Source organism: Anoplophora glabripennis, unplaced genomic scaffold, assembly GCF_000390285.2.
Source record: "Anoplophora glabripennis isolate ALB-LARVAE unplaced genomic scaffold, Agla_2.0 scaffold296, whole genome shotgun sequence".
NCBI lineage: Eukaryota > Metazoa > Arthropoda > Insecta > Coleoptera > Cerambycidae > Anoplophora > Anoplophora glabripennis.
In genome coordinates, this window is record NW_019416601.1 from 46,312 (window position 1) to 61,474 (window position 15,163).

Consider the following 15,163-nt stretch of genomic DNA (forward strand, 5'->3'; position numbering starts at 1 on the left):
AATGTCTGTCAATAAATAATTTTCCAAGTCAAGCTCCACTTTTTCTTAAATCCGAACATAGTTGTTGTTAATACAAACGATCAACAAACTAAAATTATAACAGAAAATTACATATGTGCGCAAATTAATTTTATATCCTTCGAATAATAATTTTATACCATCATTTTTTATTTAAGAGCTATATGATAATGCTATTGTCATAGTGACGTGACGATATATCTGGTTTCAATTGGTTATTGATCCTATCGTGAAAAAATGACTCTTGTTTGAATGACAGTTGTCATAGGTCGCTTAACCTCAAACTTTTGACGTTTATTTGATGTAATATGTAATGTTCTGCTTTTACTGACGTGAAGATTGAAACATTTTATTATTTCATATATCACTTTTTTAATGAAAAACTGAAGTTATTAAATTTATTATGGAATCATTTCTGAAACGAAGAAGTGATAACACTCTGGGTAAGTGACAAGTTCTTGTACAATTTTTAGTCAGTTAGTGCAATTAGTTATTTCATTAACATCTTTTATACTTTCCGACTGATTCTTAGGCGAACCTAAGAAAAAGATGAAAAGGGAAAATTGCCCCCACTCTGAACGTTGCTACAGAAAAAATCCACATCATTTTAAAGAGTACGAGCATCCTCATTGTAAGAATTTTCACCAAATTTACCTTTTACTTAATTGTGCGTTTTAGTGATTAAGTTTATAGAAATGGGAGATTCTCTAGTTATACCAGATAATTCACCACAACCAAAAAATGTGTATCTGGAACAAATTGAAATATTGAAACCTATAATTGCAAAAAAAAATGTATCGAAGGATTCTAGTAAACAAAAATCGATGCCAGATTTATCAGGTGATGCTGGTCCATCGTCAAGTAAAAAAGTATCTAATAAGGGGAAAACTACTATTTACAATGGAGAACTAAATACTGGCGTACAGTTGGCTAAACCAGGTACAATGTTGGAAAAACTGGAGAAAGCTGCACCATATAATTTATTTTTTACTACAGTGAATAAAGCTCCAGAAACTTTAAAACAACCTAATGCCATAACATTTACAGGTGAATATTATGTCTATGAAAAAAATAACGTTTAATCTTGATAATTAGGTATACATATTCAAAAGAAAATGTTTACATATTTTTTCAGATTTGCTCTGTCCAAGTTTGGGTGATTTGAAGTGTTCCTTACAAATAAACTTTATGATAGACATCGACTGGCTCTTGAAACAATATAAAGCGAGGAATTTGAGGTACTTTTGTAATAATTCTTTCCAAATGTGCTTATTCAAATTTTAATTTTAGTACAAAGCCCCTAACAATTGTATATGGTGATGATTGGCCAGATATGGCTAAATTTATAGATATGTTTTGCCCTAATGTCACATATAAATTCATAAAAATGAAAGATCCGTTTGGATGTCATCATTCGTAAGTAGACATATAACCATGTTTTACTTGTGTTTCTTGAAATCATGTTTTACTTTCAGTAAAATTGGCATTTACGTCTATGAAGATAATTCTGTGCGAGTTGTTGTGTCATCAGCAAATCTGTATTATGAAGATTGGAATCATTATAATCAGGGGTAAGTTACATCATGACACCATAAATTTGCTACAATATTTTTTTATTGTAGATTGTGGTTGAGTCCAGCTTGTCCAAGATTACCCGAATCTAGTGCTGCTAGTGAAGGAGAGTCCCCAACTGGCTTCAAAGCAAATCTTTTAAGCTATCTAGGAACTTATAACCTCCCTTGTCTTCAATCTTTTATAGATCATGTTAAAAGGGCCGATTTTTCCGCAGTCAGGTAACTTCTGTTCATAGCAGACTATATTATAAAATCATGATATATAAATACTAACAAACTTTTAAAAAAATCTCATCATCCATTAAAAATATCTTTTGGAGCGTAGTCCTTCAATATCGACTGCAACTTAGCTTTCCAGTCACTATGTAACTAATATTTTGAAAGTTTACATAAGCAGATTCACCAGATACAGTTTTTTTATGCCTGTGACAAAATTTTAAGCCGTAGGAAGCTTTGAAGTCAGTTAGTTGTAAACTTTGACCTGCTTCCAATGTCTTTACTTTGACAAAAGGTCCATATATTGGAATATTTTTGTCTCCTATCTTACAAAATCAAATAAAAACTGTTTTAGCAACAGCCAAACTGATGATATTTGGACATTTTCTTTTTTGCTACAGGTTTCTAACTTCTCGAAAAAGATTTTGTAAGCACAAAAATTTTAAATTTTGTGTTTTCTTATCCACTCATATAGGTAATATATTCTGGATTACAAATAGAACTTATGCAATTTTTTCCTTCTTGATTATTTTTTGCTTTAAATGTACAATTACCTTTCCTTCAATAAAAATATCTTCGAAGATTTTTGTTACATTTCAGAGTATTTTTGGTGTATTCAGTACCTGGTCGACATTATCCTAATAACGTAGGTTCCCATCTTCACCGCGTTGGAGCCTTATTAAAGCAACATTGCACACTACCTTCAAAAACAACACCCGAAAGTGAAGGACCCTTGTCTTGGGGCATCATTGCACAAGCTTCCAGTATAGGATCAATGGGTAAAAGCCCTGCTGAGTGGCTCAGGGGCACATTGCTTCGAAGTTTGGCAAGCCACACTAAGGGCCCATTACCCATGAATTCTAATGCCACTCTGAGCATAGTGTACCCCAGTGTGGACAATGTTATGACAGGTTATTACGGACATGAGAGCGGTGGATGTTTACCATATTCAAAGGCTACAAATGAAAAGCAGAGGTGGTTGCAGGAGTATATGCAGTAAGTGAAAAATGAGTCTTATAAGCTTAAGTTGTGATTGACGTGAAGTTATTTCATTTACTGTTTTTATTCATTCACTTTTCATATGACATACTACATCAATCTTAAGTTATTTTAGACTTGTTCTGGATATCTCCCAAACTTGAAGATAAATTTTATAGAAATGATAAAAAATTTAAATGCTAATTGAAGGATGTTGATTTTTGGAATGGCTGCACTTTATTCTTACAGAACACCTGTTCAATTTTTGCTAGTTTTTGTTTATTGAGGGGACTATGAATATAGTAAGCCACGAACTGAAATATCGTCTTCCTATAGACTGATCGAAATAACTCATTTAGAGGGCAAAAAAAGAAAATTGTTACCTGGACTTTTATAAATGGAAATGGTAAAGGGGCTTATAATAAACAAAAAATAAATAAATGCGTGAGTAGGGGTGGCGGAGAGATTTTTTTTCTCCAAGTGTAATTTCGTTGGACTACTAACTTTTCTTCATCTGAAGGAATAGATGGATATCACTAGATCATTTAAATGTTTTTAGCAGTTGTGTTTGTAGGGTGTGGTTGAGATTATTGTGTAGGAAAAAGCTCTTAATGACAACATATCTCTGTCTTGGCTTGATCTTAACAAACTGCAGCATCTCGCAATTGTGTTTCCCCTCTTATCTATTTCCTCAGATGAATATTACATTAGGAGAATGTTTTGTTCAGTTACTAAACTGCAGACTGGCATATTATAACAGATAATTTTTTTAAAAGAGCATACAGGTATTTGCCACAACACAGGCAATTGATAAATATCTGTGGTAAAAATTTTAAGTTTACTGTTTTTTTTTTAAATTTGGAGATACAAAGAATGTAATAAAAAATATAAAATGATTCCCCTTCAAGTTTGTTATTTTAATTGCTAAATATCTTTTGCAACATGTTATATTTTTCTTATTTTTAGTCAGTGGAAGGCTGAAGCCTATGGAAGAACAAGGGCAATGCCACATATTAAAACATACTGTCGAGTTTCACCTTGCTTGACTAAACTAGCCTATTTCTTGGTCACTAGTGCAAATTTATCAAAATCTGCTTGGGGTGGGCCTGTTGGGAAGGACTCAGGGGTGTATGTGAGGTCATACGAAGTAGGAGTTCTCTATTTGCCAAAATTTTTTGATGAAGAATATCTGGAGATTAAAAGGACACTGTCAAGTAAAAATAAGAAGTTGTTTCCATTTATGTATGATTTACCGCTGGTTCCTTATAAATCTGATGATTATCCTTGGTGTAACTGACAATTTGGTGTAAATGTTCTATTCATTATTTTTTTGTTATAAAACCATGTTTGTTCATTTATTATACAGTCATCTCTACATTTTTTAAATAAAATACATTTATTAAAATTTTTTTCAACACTGTTTTGTTTCTGTTCTTTGATCAATTTTTGTCTTTGTGATGACTTTCCAATTTTTTTAATCAATGGAAAATCAAAATGACAGTATTCTGACAACAAGCCACCATCCAGTAGAATCACAATAGGGTAATTTCTTGTTTTTTTTTTAAATTTGCACAAATTAATTACATTTTGACAGTTTTGTACAACAAAATACCATGCCTTATTAGAAACAGTTCAAGCTTTGATAGTAGCAAAAACAATAATCCATAAGTACTGCAGAATCACAAAATTGAAGTAAAAGAAATAGAGAACTAAATTCATATTTTTATCAAAATTTAGTTCTATAACCAGTATAGTATAGGTAGTAATATGTGGTATAACCACGGCAAATAAAACAACTAGCAATATCACTACATCTTCCCCGCGCAAAATTAAATTTGACCTTGCTAATGTCAGTTGGGTAGGAAAAGTCAGGGCTGTATTTGAAATATTTATAAGTTATGAATTTCCTTCAACAGAGTTGTAATATAAAATTTATAATATTAATGGATTGTTAAATGTATATACTCATTATACCCGTATATTTACTTGTTACTTTATATATTTTGACTAAATCAACTAGTGTCTTTCGTACAATATATATAATTATAGTAGTATAGGTAAGTACAAAAAAATATTGCACTTAAAATATTGCAAGAAATTTAAAGATAATGTGTGTAATGTGTGGCTGAAAAGTTATTTGATGATTTTTAATAATAAATAAATAAATATATTGGAACTACTATTTTGTAAAGGGAAATTAAAAAAAAAACATTTATTTTAATAAGTCTTAAATTTTATTCCATTTTAAAAGAACTTAAGACTAAATCATAACTTAAATAAATTAAGTATGTACATTTATGAATACTTAATGATCACAAATGACGCCATTAATTTGTTTTTATTTATATTTTGAAAATTTTTGTTTATATCCTTAAGAGTATAATACAATCTTAGCCTAATATATAACAATATTACATATGTTTTTGGAAAATCTACACAAGGATGGTCATAATTATTACAAATGGTCAAAAAGTTTGTACATATGTCAGATTCTAAAATAATTTTTTCAAAATTTTTTTGGAAAATTATTTCCAAATTTGAAATAAAATCTACAAACATGTCATGTGGATTGTGCAAATTTCCGAAGATATCACCATCAGCGTTTTTGTACGCTTTAAAATAAATATAAATCCGTAACTTAATCCTAATCTCAGTCCTAAAAAGTTAAATGTACAGAATTGGTTTATAAAAATCTTTTAACCTTGCCCTACCTCTATATATTATATTTTGTACATTTAACTTTTTAGGACTAAGATTAAGGTTAAGTTACGGCTAAGTTAGGACTAATACTTTTTTATAAACCAACCATTTTAGATAAGGATGTTATATGTAGGTTATAATGTCAATTTAATAATTGGTGTAAAAACTATAATCTTTTCACATTTTAGCACTACACATACCTTGTTGTATCAGCAGGAAATCTAATGAAATTTTTCTTTGAAGAATATCTCTGATTTCTACAACTTCTCACTGCACAAACACCATGACTCATTGTCTTATACATTGTTATACTTAAATAACAAATAACGTTAGTCTCACACTATGTCAGTACTACACCAAATTATAAACAACTACACAATTCAACAAATGCACGCCTATGACTTTACTGCAACAGAAAAGTGAAATAAACTAAACTAGGTTATACACGCTACGACGCTACTGACAGCATTTTGACGGATTTCCTACCAAGAAATGTTATGCGCGAAAACATGCGCAGATGTGAAAAAAGAGGATGTGTTATTGCTGGTTGTTTTATTTGCCGTGGTATAACTATACTAAAACATCAATAATCATGTGGAAATCATCGAGATGGCATGCCAGGAGTTGAGCTGCCAGTCTGACAGCTCAAATCGTCATTTCTAGACGCGAAGATAAGTCGGATTCATAGTTCGCCAAATAGTCACATTTTTGTGGTGCTTGAGAAGGTAGGCTAGCTGCGTTTCATTACTTCTCTTGTTTCCAACTAATATGAAATAGAAATTGGGTAAAATGAAATAGCATAAAAGGTAAAATGAAATAGAATAAAAGGTAAAATGAAATAGAATTGGAAAATGAAATAGAATTGGGTAAAATTAAATAGAATAGAAGGTAAAATGAAATAGAATAGAAGGTAAAATGAAATAGAATTGAAGATAAAATGAAAAGAATAGAAAATGAAATGGAATTGGGAAATGAAATAGAATTGGCAAATGACATAGAATTGGGTAAAATGAATTAGAATAAAAGATAAAATAAATATCTATTTTTCTATTCTAAAATGAAATGGAATTATGGAATTGGGAAACGAAATAGAATTGGGTAAAATGAAATAGAAATTGAGTTGCTGGACAAAGTTGTAAAACATTCACCAGATAATTTAATGAACACATATTTTACGAAAGAATTGGATTTGTGGAATGTTTTTTTTGTTTCCAATGTGTTGTTCGGTATTGATCACGATTAGATAGTCTGGAAGAAAATGGGGTTATGGCATCTAGTGTATTTGAGTGAAATAATAAAAAATATGAAAGTAGTAAGTAGTACCTAATGGCAATCATTTACCACTAAAAATGATAAAAGTTAGTGATCATAGGTGACCGATTGCATTTGAAAATCACTATCTAATATTTAAAATGGCCATTTTTCTCTATATTTCAATAATTCCAATAAAACTATTAATTGTAGTTATCGATAATAATTATTCTCTCTTAAATATGATCCCAGGTAACATTTCGTGTACAGATTAATATTCATAAACTATATATATAGTAGGTACAACTGAAAAAACATTTAGAACGTTGGAAATGAACTTTGTTCCTAAGTAAACTGGGCAGGGCCCGAGGCACGACATGCTGCAACCAAACCGCATAAACTTACTGAAGCAGCTTCTCCAGTGAGCTGGTTTAAGTATTCGTTGATGTGCAATGAAAAAAACGACCTTTTAATAGAGTAGGTACATTGCTCTACAAATTATAAAAATAGATTCTGGGAACGGAATAGAGAGAGAATAGAATAGAGCATATCTTTATAGTGGCTTTAATATTTGCAAAATTTGACAAAAGACGGCAAATATGAAACATATTGTTTGAATTAAATGAAATTGGATATGGTAAGTGTTGTGGAAATGGTGCGTTATACCTTCGTGAGGCCCTGGACGAATTATAATACAGTGTTCCACATGTAGATATAAAATTCAAACTATTTTCATTTTACTGTTCATTGTGGAAATTTTTCAGTTACTACTGATTTTCAAAGTTAGTTGGAGCGCCTTACTGTCCAAGCAAATGTCTGTTCTGTTCATTGGACAACGCGGTGCTGACTCGATTTGATTTATGCAATAAACATGCCACCTTTATTTATTGTTTAATTTGTTTATTTTTAAACTTAAAAGAAAAATAAATTTCATTTTTGCAATCAACTTCCTTTCCATTGTGTCAATAACATTTTAAACGGCATGGAGAGTGATTTGCAATATTTTGAGATCAGACTTCAATAAGAGTCGACAAACGTGCAGGATGTGGACCCATCTGAGTAAGAGGCTAACTAAATTCATTACAGCGTCCTTGCCTCGATATGACGACGCCGACGGCTTTCATACTTGTTGGCCGTTTAAAATTCGCCGTACCGTTCGATGGCAGACGCCTGCGTCGTGGCGCCCCAGATTTCCAGTAACGTCAGTCACGTCGAAATAACAGCATGCCACTTTTCGCCTCCGGGAAAAAATAATTGGACAACGGTGCACGATACAATCAAAATAAACCAATTAAACATCTCATAAAAACCCATCCTACCAAAACCAACCAGTACCGGGATCTAGTGAGGGGATCCCTTAAATTCGATTACTATATTTGCAATATTTCCACATACCTCTCAGTTAGACTAAAAATAGCCCAGTGAGTTTTATACAAATGTGTATTATACGTGTCTGCAGTGTGGTTTGGCAAAAATCGCGATGATGCTTCCAAATCCTAATTTTATTTTTCGGTCGAATAGTAAAGTGGTACCAAATTAAAGCATGTCGAGTGGATGTCTTGCCATTTGTTTCATTTCACCGCCTGGGTAGTAAGGATTCGGTTCGCGACTTTTTTAATATTTGATGTGAGCAAATGGTTCTGATATGAATGAGGCGAGGACTATTATTTTGCTTGTTTTTGGTGCTTCTGTTATTATGATAGGTGAGTGCTCAGTAGTATTCCACATAACGTAGAAATATATTAAGTTAAAACAGAAGATAAAAACGAAAAGAGACACTAAAACAACAATATTTGAAATTTTCAATATTAGAATAGTGTAGTAAGCTTAATTATTAAGCATATTTCAGTTGAAAGGAAGGTGTATTTACCATGAGGTGAGTACTTTCAACTGGCATTACATTATTAAAATTATTGTTGCAAACATAACTTTTAGTGAAATAAAAATAGGTACTAAGTTCCCAGTCAGACAATGGAAGGATACGTTTTTAATTCATAAAGCAAAAGAAAATATAGATATCCCTATTTCTTTAAATATAGTAAAAAAGCAACAGTAAAAAATATATTACTGGTTTCAGTTTTAACTTAATGCCCAATAATAAAAATTTATAATATTTGGCAACATATTTTTAAAATCAACGAAATAATGTTCGTTTAATACTTAGGTAGGTATGTCATAGTTAGGATAAGTATAATATACTGCAACTCATTCCTCGCCAATATAAGATATTTTTCTTAAACCAACACGGGTGTGCTCAGTAAAAAAAAACCATATACACTGGTTGATGACTCAATTGATGTAAAATTTGTTTTAATAAACTACTTATAACATTGTACAATCTTTTTCAGTAAATCAGAGCCATAATTTACTATATTTTTTAATTTATTCATGATAATAACAATGTTAGACTCTTTTTATGTTTAACTTATGTTCCTTTGTTATTATTTCTGTATGTCAGCCTGATCCAGATTTGGTTTTTGATTGATAGTTTTGATAAATTGTAAAATTTTAGTCAAAAATAGTGTTCAATCATAATTTTGCATTTGTCCCAAAATGAAAGAAAACATGAAAATTTGACAAGAGTAATTTTTGTTCGTAAATATGTCGCTTTAATGAAGCATGCGTAAGTATTTTTAAAAGGATAATTGGCGTAGAAGTTACGTTTCCCAAAAGGGACTAGCCTTCTCGTATCCACGTTACTGATTGACATCCAGATTTATTAGCACGGTGTTGTAAATCCTAAATGTAAATATTACCCTATAAAATTTTATGAATTCCTGAAATATTAAAAAAATTGACAATTAAATTTTAAGGCCGATAATATCTGCAAAATAGTTCTTCTCCCGATTAAGGTTTATATAAATTTTTTTGCAAAATTGTACTCGTAGAATATGTCGTTTTAAAGTTTATGCGCTTCGCTCGCTTGACATCCTGCATATTAAATGCAATGACTCCTTATGAAAGTTAAGCATCCCATATGTGGCACGCTTGTATCAATCGTAAGGGAGATATGACCAAGTGAGTGGAATTTTAAAGCACTGGGTTTTGATGGCTTAAATGGAGGAAATTATATTTTGAACGTCCTGCAGATAATTGCACAATATCCAAAGCACCAGCGTGAAGTTAAGTGCCAATTTATCCGTATTATCAGTGTCACCTTCATTTTCCGTTTCTCTATAATGTTGAATAGGCTTCTTGCCGTGATGAACCCTTATAAGGGTTAAACATTAGTGCTGTATAAAAGTGAAATGTACGGTGCTTTTAATTTTGTAAGTATATAAATAAATCCAAGAGTTAATTTTTGTGAATTAGTTCTATAGTGATAGAAAATTTTCTTTTGAAACAATTAACCAAACTGGATTTTAGTTCCTCGCTAAATATATGTACAGGGTGATAATTCGCCGTCATTACAGCAAACGGAAAGAGACTTAAAATTTCATCTTGATCAAGTTATGCTACTAAGATTCCCGCAATCTGTGGGAATATAGAATTCGTTATATTCAAAATATACCAACAGTATATGCCAATAATCAATAATAGTTCATAATGCTACTTTTAAAGGTATATTCATAACATAGCCATAGTCAGATAACATCACAGAGAATGTTATGTTGAGATGGACTGTACAGTGTATTTTTCTGTATTTTGCTGCAGCTATTTTTGGAGATGGAAAAAATATTAAATATAAAAATTCTTGGAATTTCTCTGAATGGTCGAAAGTATTAGATCAAAAAATAAACATTACAAACGTTACAAAAAACACAATTGGATATAAATCGTTTTCTTCCAATTACAATTATGTCATACTTCTATATTTTCCATTATATGTAGACTGTCAGCAAGTATGCCATGCCAAAAAATATTGTTAATAGCTTCTGCTCTACATTTCTTCAACTATGTTGAATTTTAATACTCTTTTGAAACACTTTTTATGTTTGCATAATAGTCATGTATTGTAACTGATCATAAATCGTTTGAATGACTTTTTAATTTCATCTAATTTATGATCTTTCGAATCGACGACTGTATAATCACATAAAATTGTATCGTTCTTAAGAATAATTTCTTATAAAATTCGACCGATTTTGACCGGAAATTCTCTTTATTCTATGAAATCCATTTGGTTATATTTTGTATTCAAATTTGTTGTGACTTCTGTCAATAGATTGATTTGTTATTTACCTTTTTCGTAAGACATTGAGAAATATTTCCTTTTTCGTTCAGGCAGGAAGAGAAGCAAAGCAAGTAGAAAAATAGGCTGTCAATATTTATTTACCCCTAAGGTTTCACTTCACATTGTTATATGGTGTTTGTCAATATGTTTCGTGCAGTGGAAAAATGTTTTGAGTAAAAAAACTGGAATTGTCTGAATGTTTAAAAACTACATACAAATTGATTTTGACAATTAGCGAACGATATTAAGTTGGTGAAAGAATTCACAATTGTTAAGGCGAATTCGTGAGAGGTTTTCCTGACTTTAAATATGTAAAAATGTCTTTTAGGCAAGAAAATTTAAGATTTATATGAGATTAATACTATACATTTGTGGAAAAAAAATTATAATTACGTATTAATTATATAAAAATTTTGGAAATTGTAATTTTCTGTCAATGTTAATATCTTAAGAATGCATATCTGTTTTAATTAATGGTGGTAAATGTATTCGTGATTACCAGCTAGTTAAAATGAAAAATAAATTTCGGATAATTATCAGAATGTATAAAAATAGACCCGTATCTACAGAAAATACGTGAAATATGTTGAGTGGAGAATGAAGTGACGATATTTATTTATCTAATTATTTATTTATTTGAAAATACACTGTTTTAAAGGTCTACACCCAATTACAGAACAGGAGGGTACGGATGGGAAATAATATAGCACACTATGTTGAAAAAATAAACAGTAATGAAACAAAAAAAATGGCAGTCTAATAGAAACTATGTAATAAAATTAATGTCTAGAATATGATTTTAGACTATTAAAAATGTCAATGTCGCTGCAATACCTATCGTGAATTCTACACATAAAATGTAAAGGAGAATTTTGCAACAAGTTTGTTCGAGTTTTCTCCAGAAATGTTCCTGATTGTCGTGAGTTTTCTCGAGGAATTGTATAGTTCAGCCAATATAGATGGACAATCAAGAATATTTTATAAATTTTTAAAGAAAGATTTGAATAATAGAAAACCATTTAAGAACACCATGTTGGGGATACCTCACCATGAGTTTTAAAATGTAGCAATCTCGAAAATATTCGTTAAATATTTTCTAAAATATTTATATGAATGTCATAATTCGAACACCATATAAGTGATGCATACTCAAGTTTGCTTTTAATAAAGGCATAGTAAAGGATTTTCAAAGTGTTAATAAAATCGTGACTACTTCGTATATTAGAAACTCCACAAGAATGTCTTCTATCTCATATCAATTTTTTTCATTGAATTTATTCGGCTTTTAGACTAAAACCGCGCATACAGATTGCGATGATGCCTCGACAAGCATCCTCACTACGCCGTTTCAGGAGATGGTTATTAATCTGTTCCAGATTCTCTGGTAATGTTCAGGGGGAGTGTCAAATGGTTTGTAAAATTTGAATCAAGAAAGACAGTTTATTGTATTGCTATCGAGGGCTCTGGTTGTAAATTGTGAGTAATACAGAGTGGTTTATCAACAGTTCCTGTTACTGTGATATCTATGGCAATCAAGCCATTGTTCGATGATCTACCATTTGATGAACGAGTAATTTTTAGCAACGTTTTGTGTAAAGTTTAGGTTTATTGTTTTTTTTGTACGATTTTAGAATATGTTTTGTATAATTTACTATAGTTTTACTAATTAGTGCAGTTATATTTATAGAAGATATCAACAATGGTTACATGAATGATGCCATACATGTTTCCATGGAAGTATTTTAGTCAATAGTGATGTGTACGTGTTGTCTCACTATGATGCTGAAGCGTCCAGATTACGTGAGCTTCACGAGGCTGGTGATTTCAGTAATATGGTAGTTCATACAAGGCTACTACGAGCTGAGCCACTTGTCGATTATTTCGTAGACGGTCAGCAAAAGTGCCTCGCGAAACTATTCTCACGAAGCTATCGCAAGCAGTGGTTACTGATCGCGAGTGCATTCACGAGTGCATTCAATAGGTGTTTCGAACAAAATTGTCTTGGAATTTTTCTAATATGGACGAACTATTCTGTGTACTATCGCTTCGACCAGCATTGATTTACATCCACTAGAGATGGTCTAGATCCGTATCATACGTACAAATCTCTAGTGAGAAACGATTCATTGTTATCCCGTATGAGCACGTCAATGCGATTGAATCTTGGGAATGAATTGAAGTGAACCGGTCATTGGTTTCAACGGTCCTATATAGGTCGGCGAGATACTATACATTAGGTGCAGTTTAGTGCATTGGGAACTAAATATTGAATGCGAGCACGAAACTGCGGAAAGGCGGATCCTGGAACGATTCTTAACTTACTTGATCGAAAATAGAGTAATTATGCTTTCTTAAAATGGGCCCAAATATATTGTTTCTTGTTCTTAGAGTCTATGGTGTTCTGCTAATAAATTAATTTATAAATGTCTGTTCTTTTATAAGGGGTGGAATTTGAAACAGACTATGCGAAGTCAATCACTGCCTACTCCAACTGTTCTATATTTCTTATACAATTAGAATTTAATCAGAAGATAGATGCGACAGAGAGCGTGATGCGAGACACGAGATACAAAAAGGGGTGAGTAAGTGGTAAGCACCCGCATCTACCATAAGTACAAATATAATTTGGCAGCTATACCCATCCCATGCATCGAACACGATTCCTTGATGCGGATCTTTGTTGTCACTAAAAAGGTCAGTATAGGTGAGATCTAATAACTATTTTGAATGCTGATGTATATTTACAGACATGTTGTGAGTATGGGTGAAATATAACAAATAAAATGTGTTAAAATTCTTTTGGTTCTTCTGACTATTTTTGCCTCCTTGATATGCAAACATTCGTGATTCACATGTATTTTCCACTTTTGCTCTTGGCAAATCGTCCTATTTTGCCTTCAGGAATTTCCTATTACATTTCCAACAATTAATAAAACACCCCCGCATTTGAACAATCGTGCAATAAAATCACCCTTATTGACATGAACGTATTGATTTCTCGAGAAGTGTTCCTAACTTGCTAAATCTTGTTTACGACGCTCTATCTCTGAATTGCGTTGGTTACCATCAACAAACTAAAGAGGGTTAGATTACAAGAGACCCCCCTTTCCGCCCAGTAACTATCAGATGCTCTTCGGAGGTCCTCTAGGCTTCCAACGTTATGTATAGGTCACGGTTGAGTTTGAGTCTTTCAAAGTTATGTTACGTTTTCCGACATTACAGTTACATGATGATAACAACGTAATAATGAAACAATTTGATGTGATCTGTTGTAATAACATTACCATTACAGTAATGGGTTGTGTATACAGGGTAGCCCATCGAAAACGTACCGCAAGGCATATCAAAATTAACCGTTAGTGTTTCAAATACTTTCTACATGTAAATGTTCTTATAACATATACTTGCTTAGCCCTACGTTACTTTTATTTATTAGTAAGTATGTGAAAATAATACTTAAGTTGTAAGGTTAGGATAACAGTAAGTGCATGTTTTACAAACGCTTTTTTAAAGTTATTATTTTATTTAAGTAAATTTAAATAGTCACAATGAATAAACAGAACATCAAGGATTTTATTTTTGTGCTTACTTTTGTTTCAAGATTTCAGTATCTAAGTACGCCAGAAATTTGACTATTTCTCGGCCAGGGATACGGCCACCTTAATGTTGTTGTTAATAAAACAATAAAAACAATTTACAAAAAGATAACCATTTGTAGGTACTACTTTTAATAATTTTATAATAAATCTAGTAAATGAACAGTAAAACGACCAGTGAATGAACGCTAGTTCTTATTGTTCATTTACTGGATTTCTACATGCCATGGTAATATTATGTGACCCTGAAAAATTTTACTTTAATGTAGCAGGTCTTAAGAATCATTTTTGCTTATTTCTAAGAATCGCGCCCAACCCAGTAAATGAACGGCCTGTTCATTTACTAGATTTGACATAGGTTTGACTGCTAGTTATAAAACAGGTGGTATGTTATGAAAATGGGTATGACAATTAGATTACTTTTTGTAAAATTGGCTTTATAATTAAATTAACTATAGCTTTAGTAGAGAAGCTTTATTATGTTTAACGTTTTATACAACACAAACAGTTTTAAAAGTTGTTATGTTCTTTGACTGATCTTAGCTAAAATGGCCGCCACAACAACACACTCTGACTTGTCTACACTCAATGAACTACAGAGCAGTTTAAAGCATACTGAAAAATATTCCAGCGAATGAACATTCTAAAGCGCAGTT

At 31.6% G+C, this 15,163-nt stretch overlaps 2 protein-coding genes across 4 annotated transcripts in view; both read left to right on the forward strand.

Annotated features, from left to right (window-relative positions):
* The first annotated feature begins 307 nt into the window (after positions 1–307).
* LOC108912578 (probable tyrosyl-DNA phosphodiesterase) lies at positions 308–4,172 on the forward strand. Of its 2 annotated transcripts, XM_018717838.2 has the most exons (9): positions 308–461; positions 551–649; positions 697–1,065; positions 1,154–1,256; positions 1,309–1,434; positions 1,494–1,589; positions 1,641–1,811; positions 2,409–2,804; positions 3,753–4,172. In XM_018717838.2, exons 1-9 carry the CDS (start codon positions 422–424, stop codon positions 4,081–4,083), a joined length of 1,731 nt encoding a protein of 576 aa, XP_018573354.1. In that variant the 5' UTR covers positions 308–421; the 3' UTR covers positions 4,084–4,172. The 2 variants fall into 2 exon arrangements, with proteins under 2 accessions (XP_018573354.1, XP_018573355.1); XM_018717839.1 differs by lacking the exon at positions 308–461 and having other exon boundaries at positions 558–649; positions 712–1,065.
* Positions 4,173–7,960: 3,788 nt separating this feature from the next.
* The window catches only part of LOC108912602, a 29,535-nt gene continuing 22,332 nt past the window's right edge, over positions 7,961–15,163 (forward strand). For both annotated transcript variants that reach the window (XR_001964564.1, XM_018717878.1), the window contains exon 1: positions 7,961–8,440. The gene's annotated coding sequence lies outside the window, so the exon portion shown is untranslated. The remainder of the gene's footprint in view (positions 8,441–15,163) is intronic.

Coding starts and splice junctions, on each gene's coding strand:
- LOC108912578 (XM_018717838.2), top strand. CDS start 422: ATGGAATCATTTCTGAAACGAAGAAGTGATAACACTCTGG. Junction 1,257..1,308: donor TATAAAGCGAGGAATTTGAG/GTACTTTTGTAA, acceptor TTTTAATTTTAG/TACAAAGCCCCTAACAATTG. Junction 1,435..1,493: donor CCGTTTGGATGTCATCATTC/GTAAGTAGACAT, acceptor TTTTACTTTCAG/TAAAATTGGCATTTACGTCT.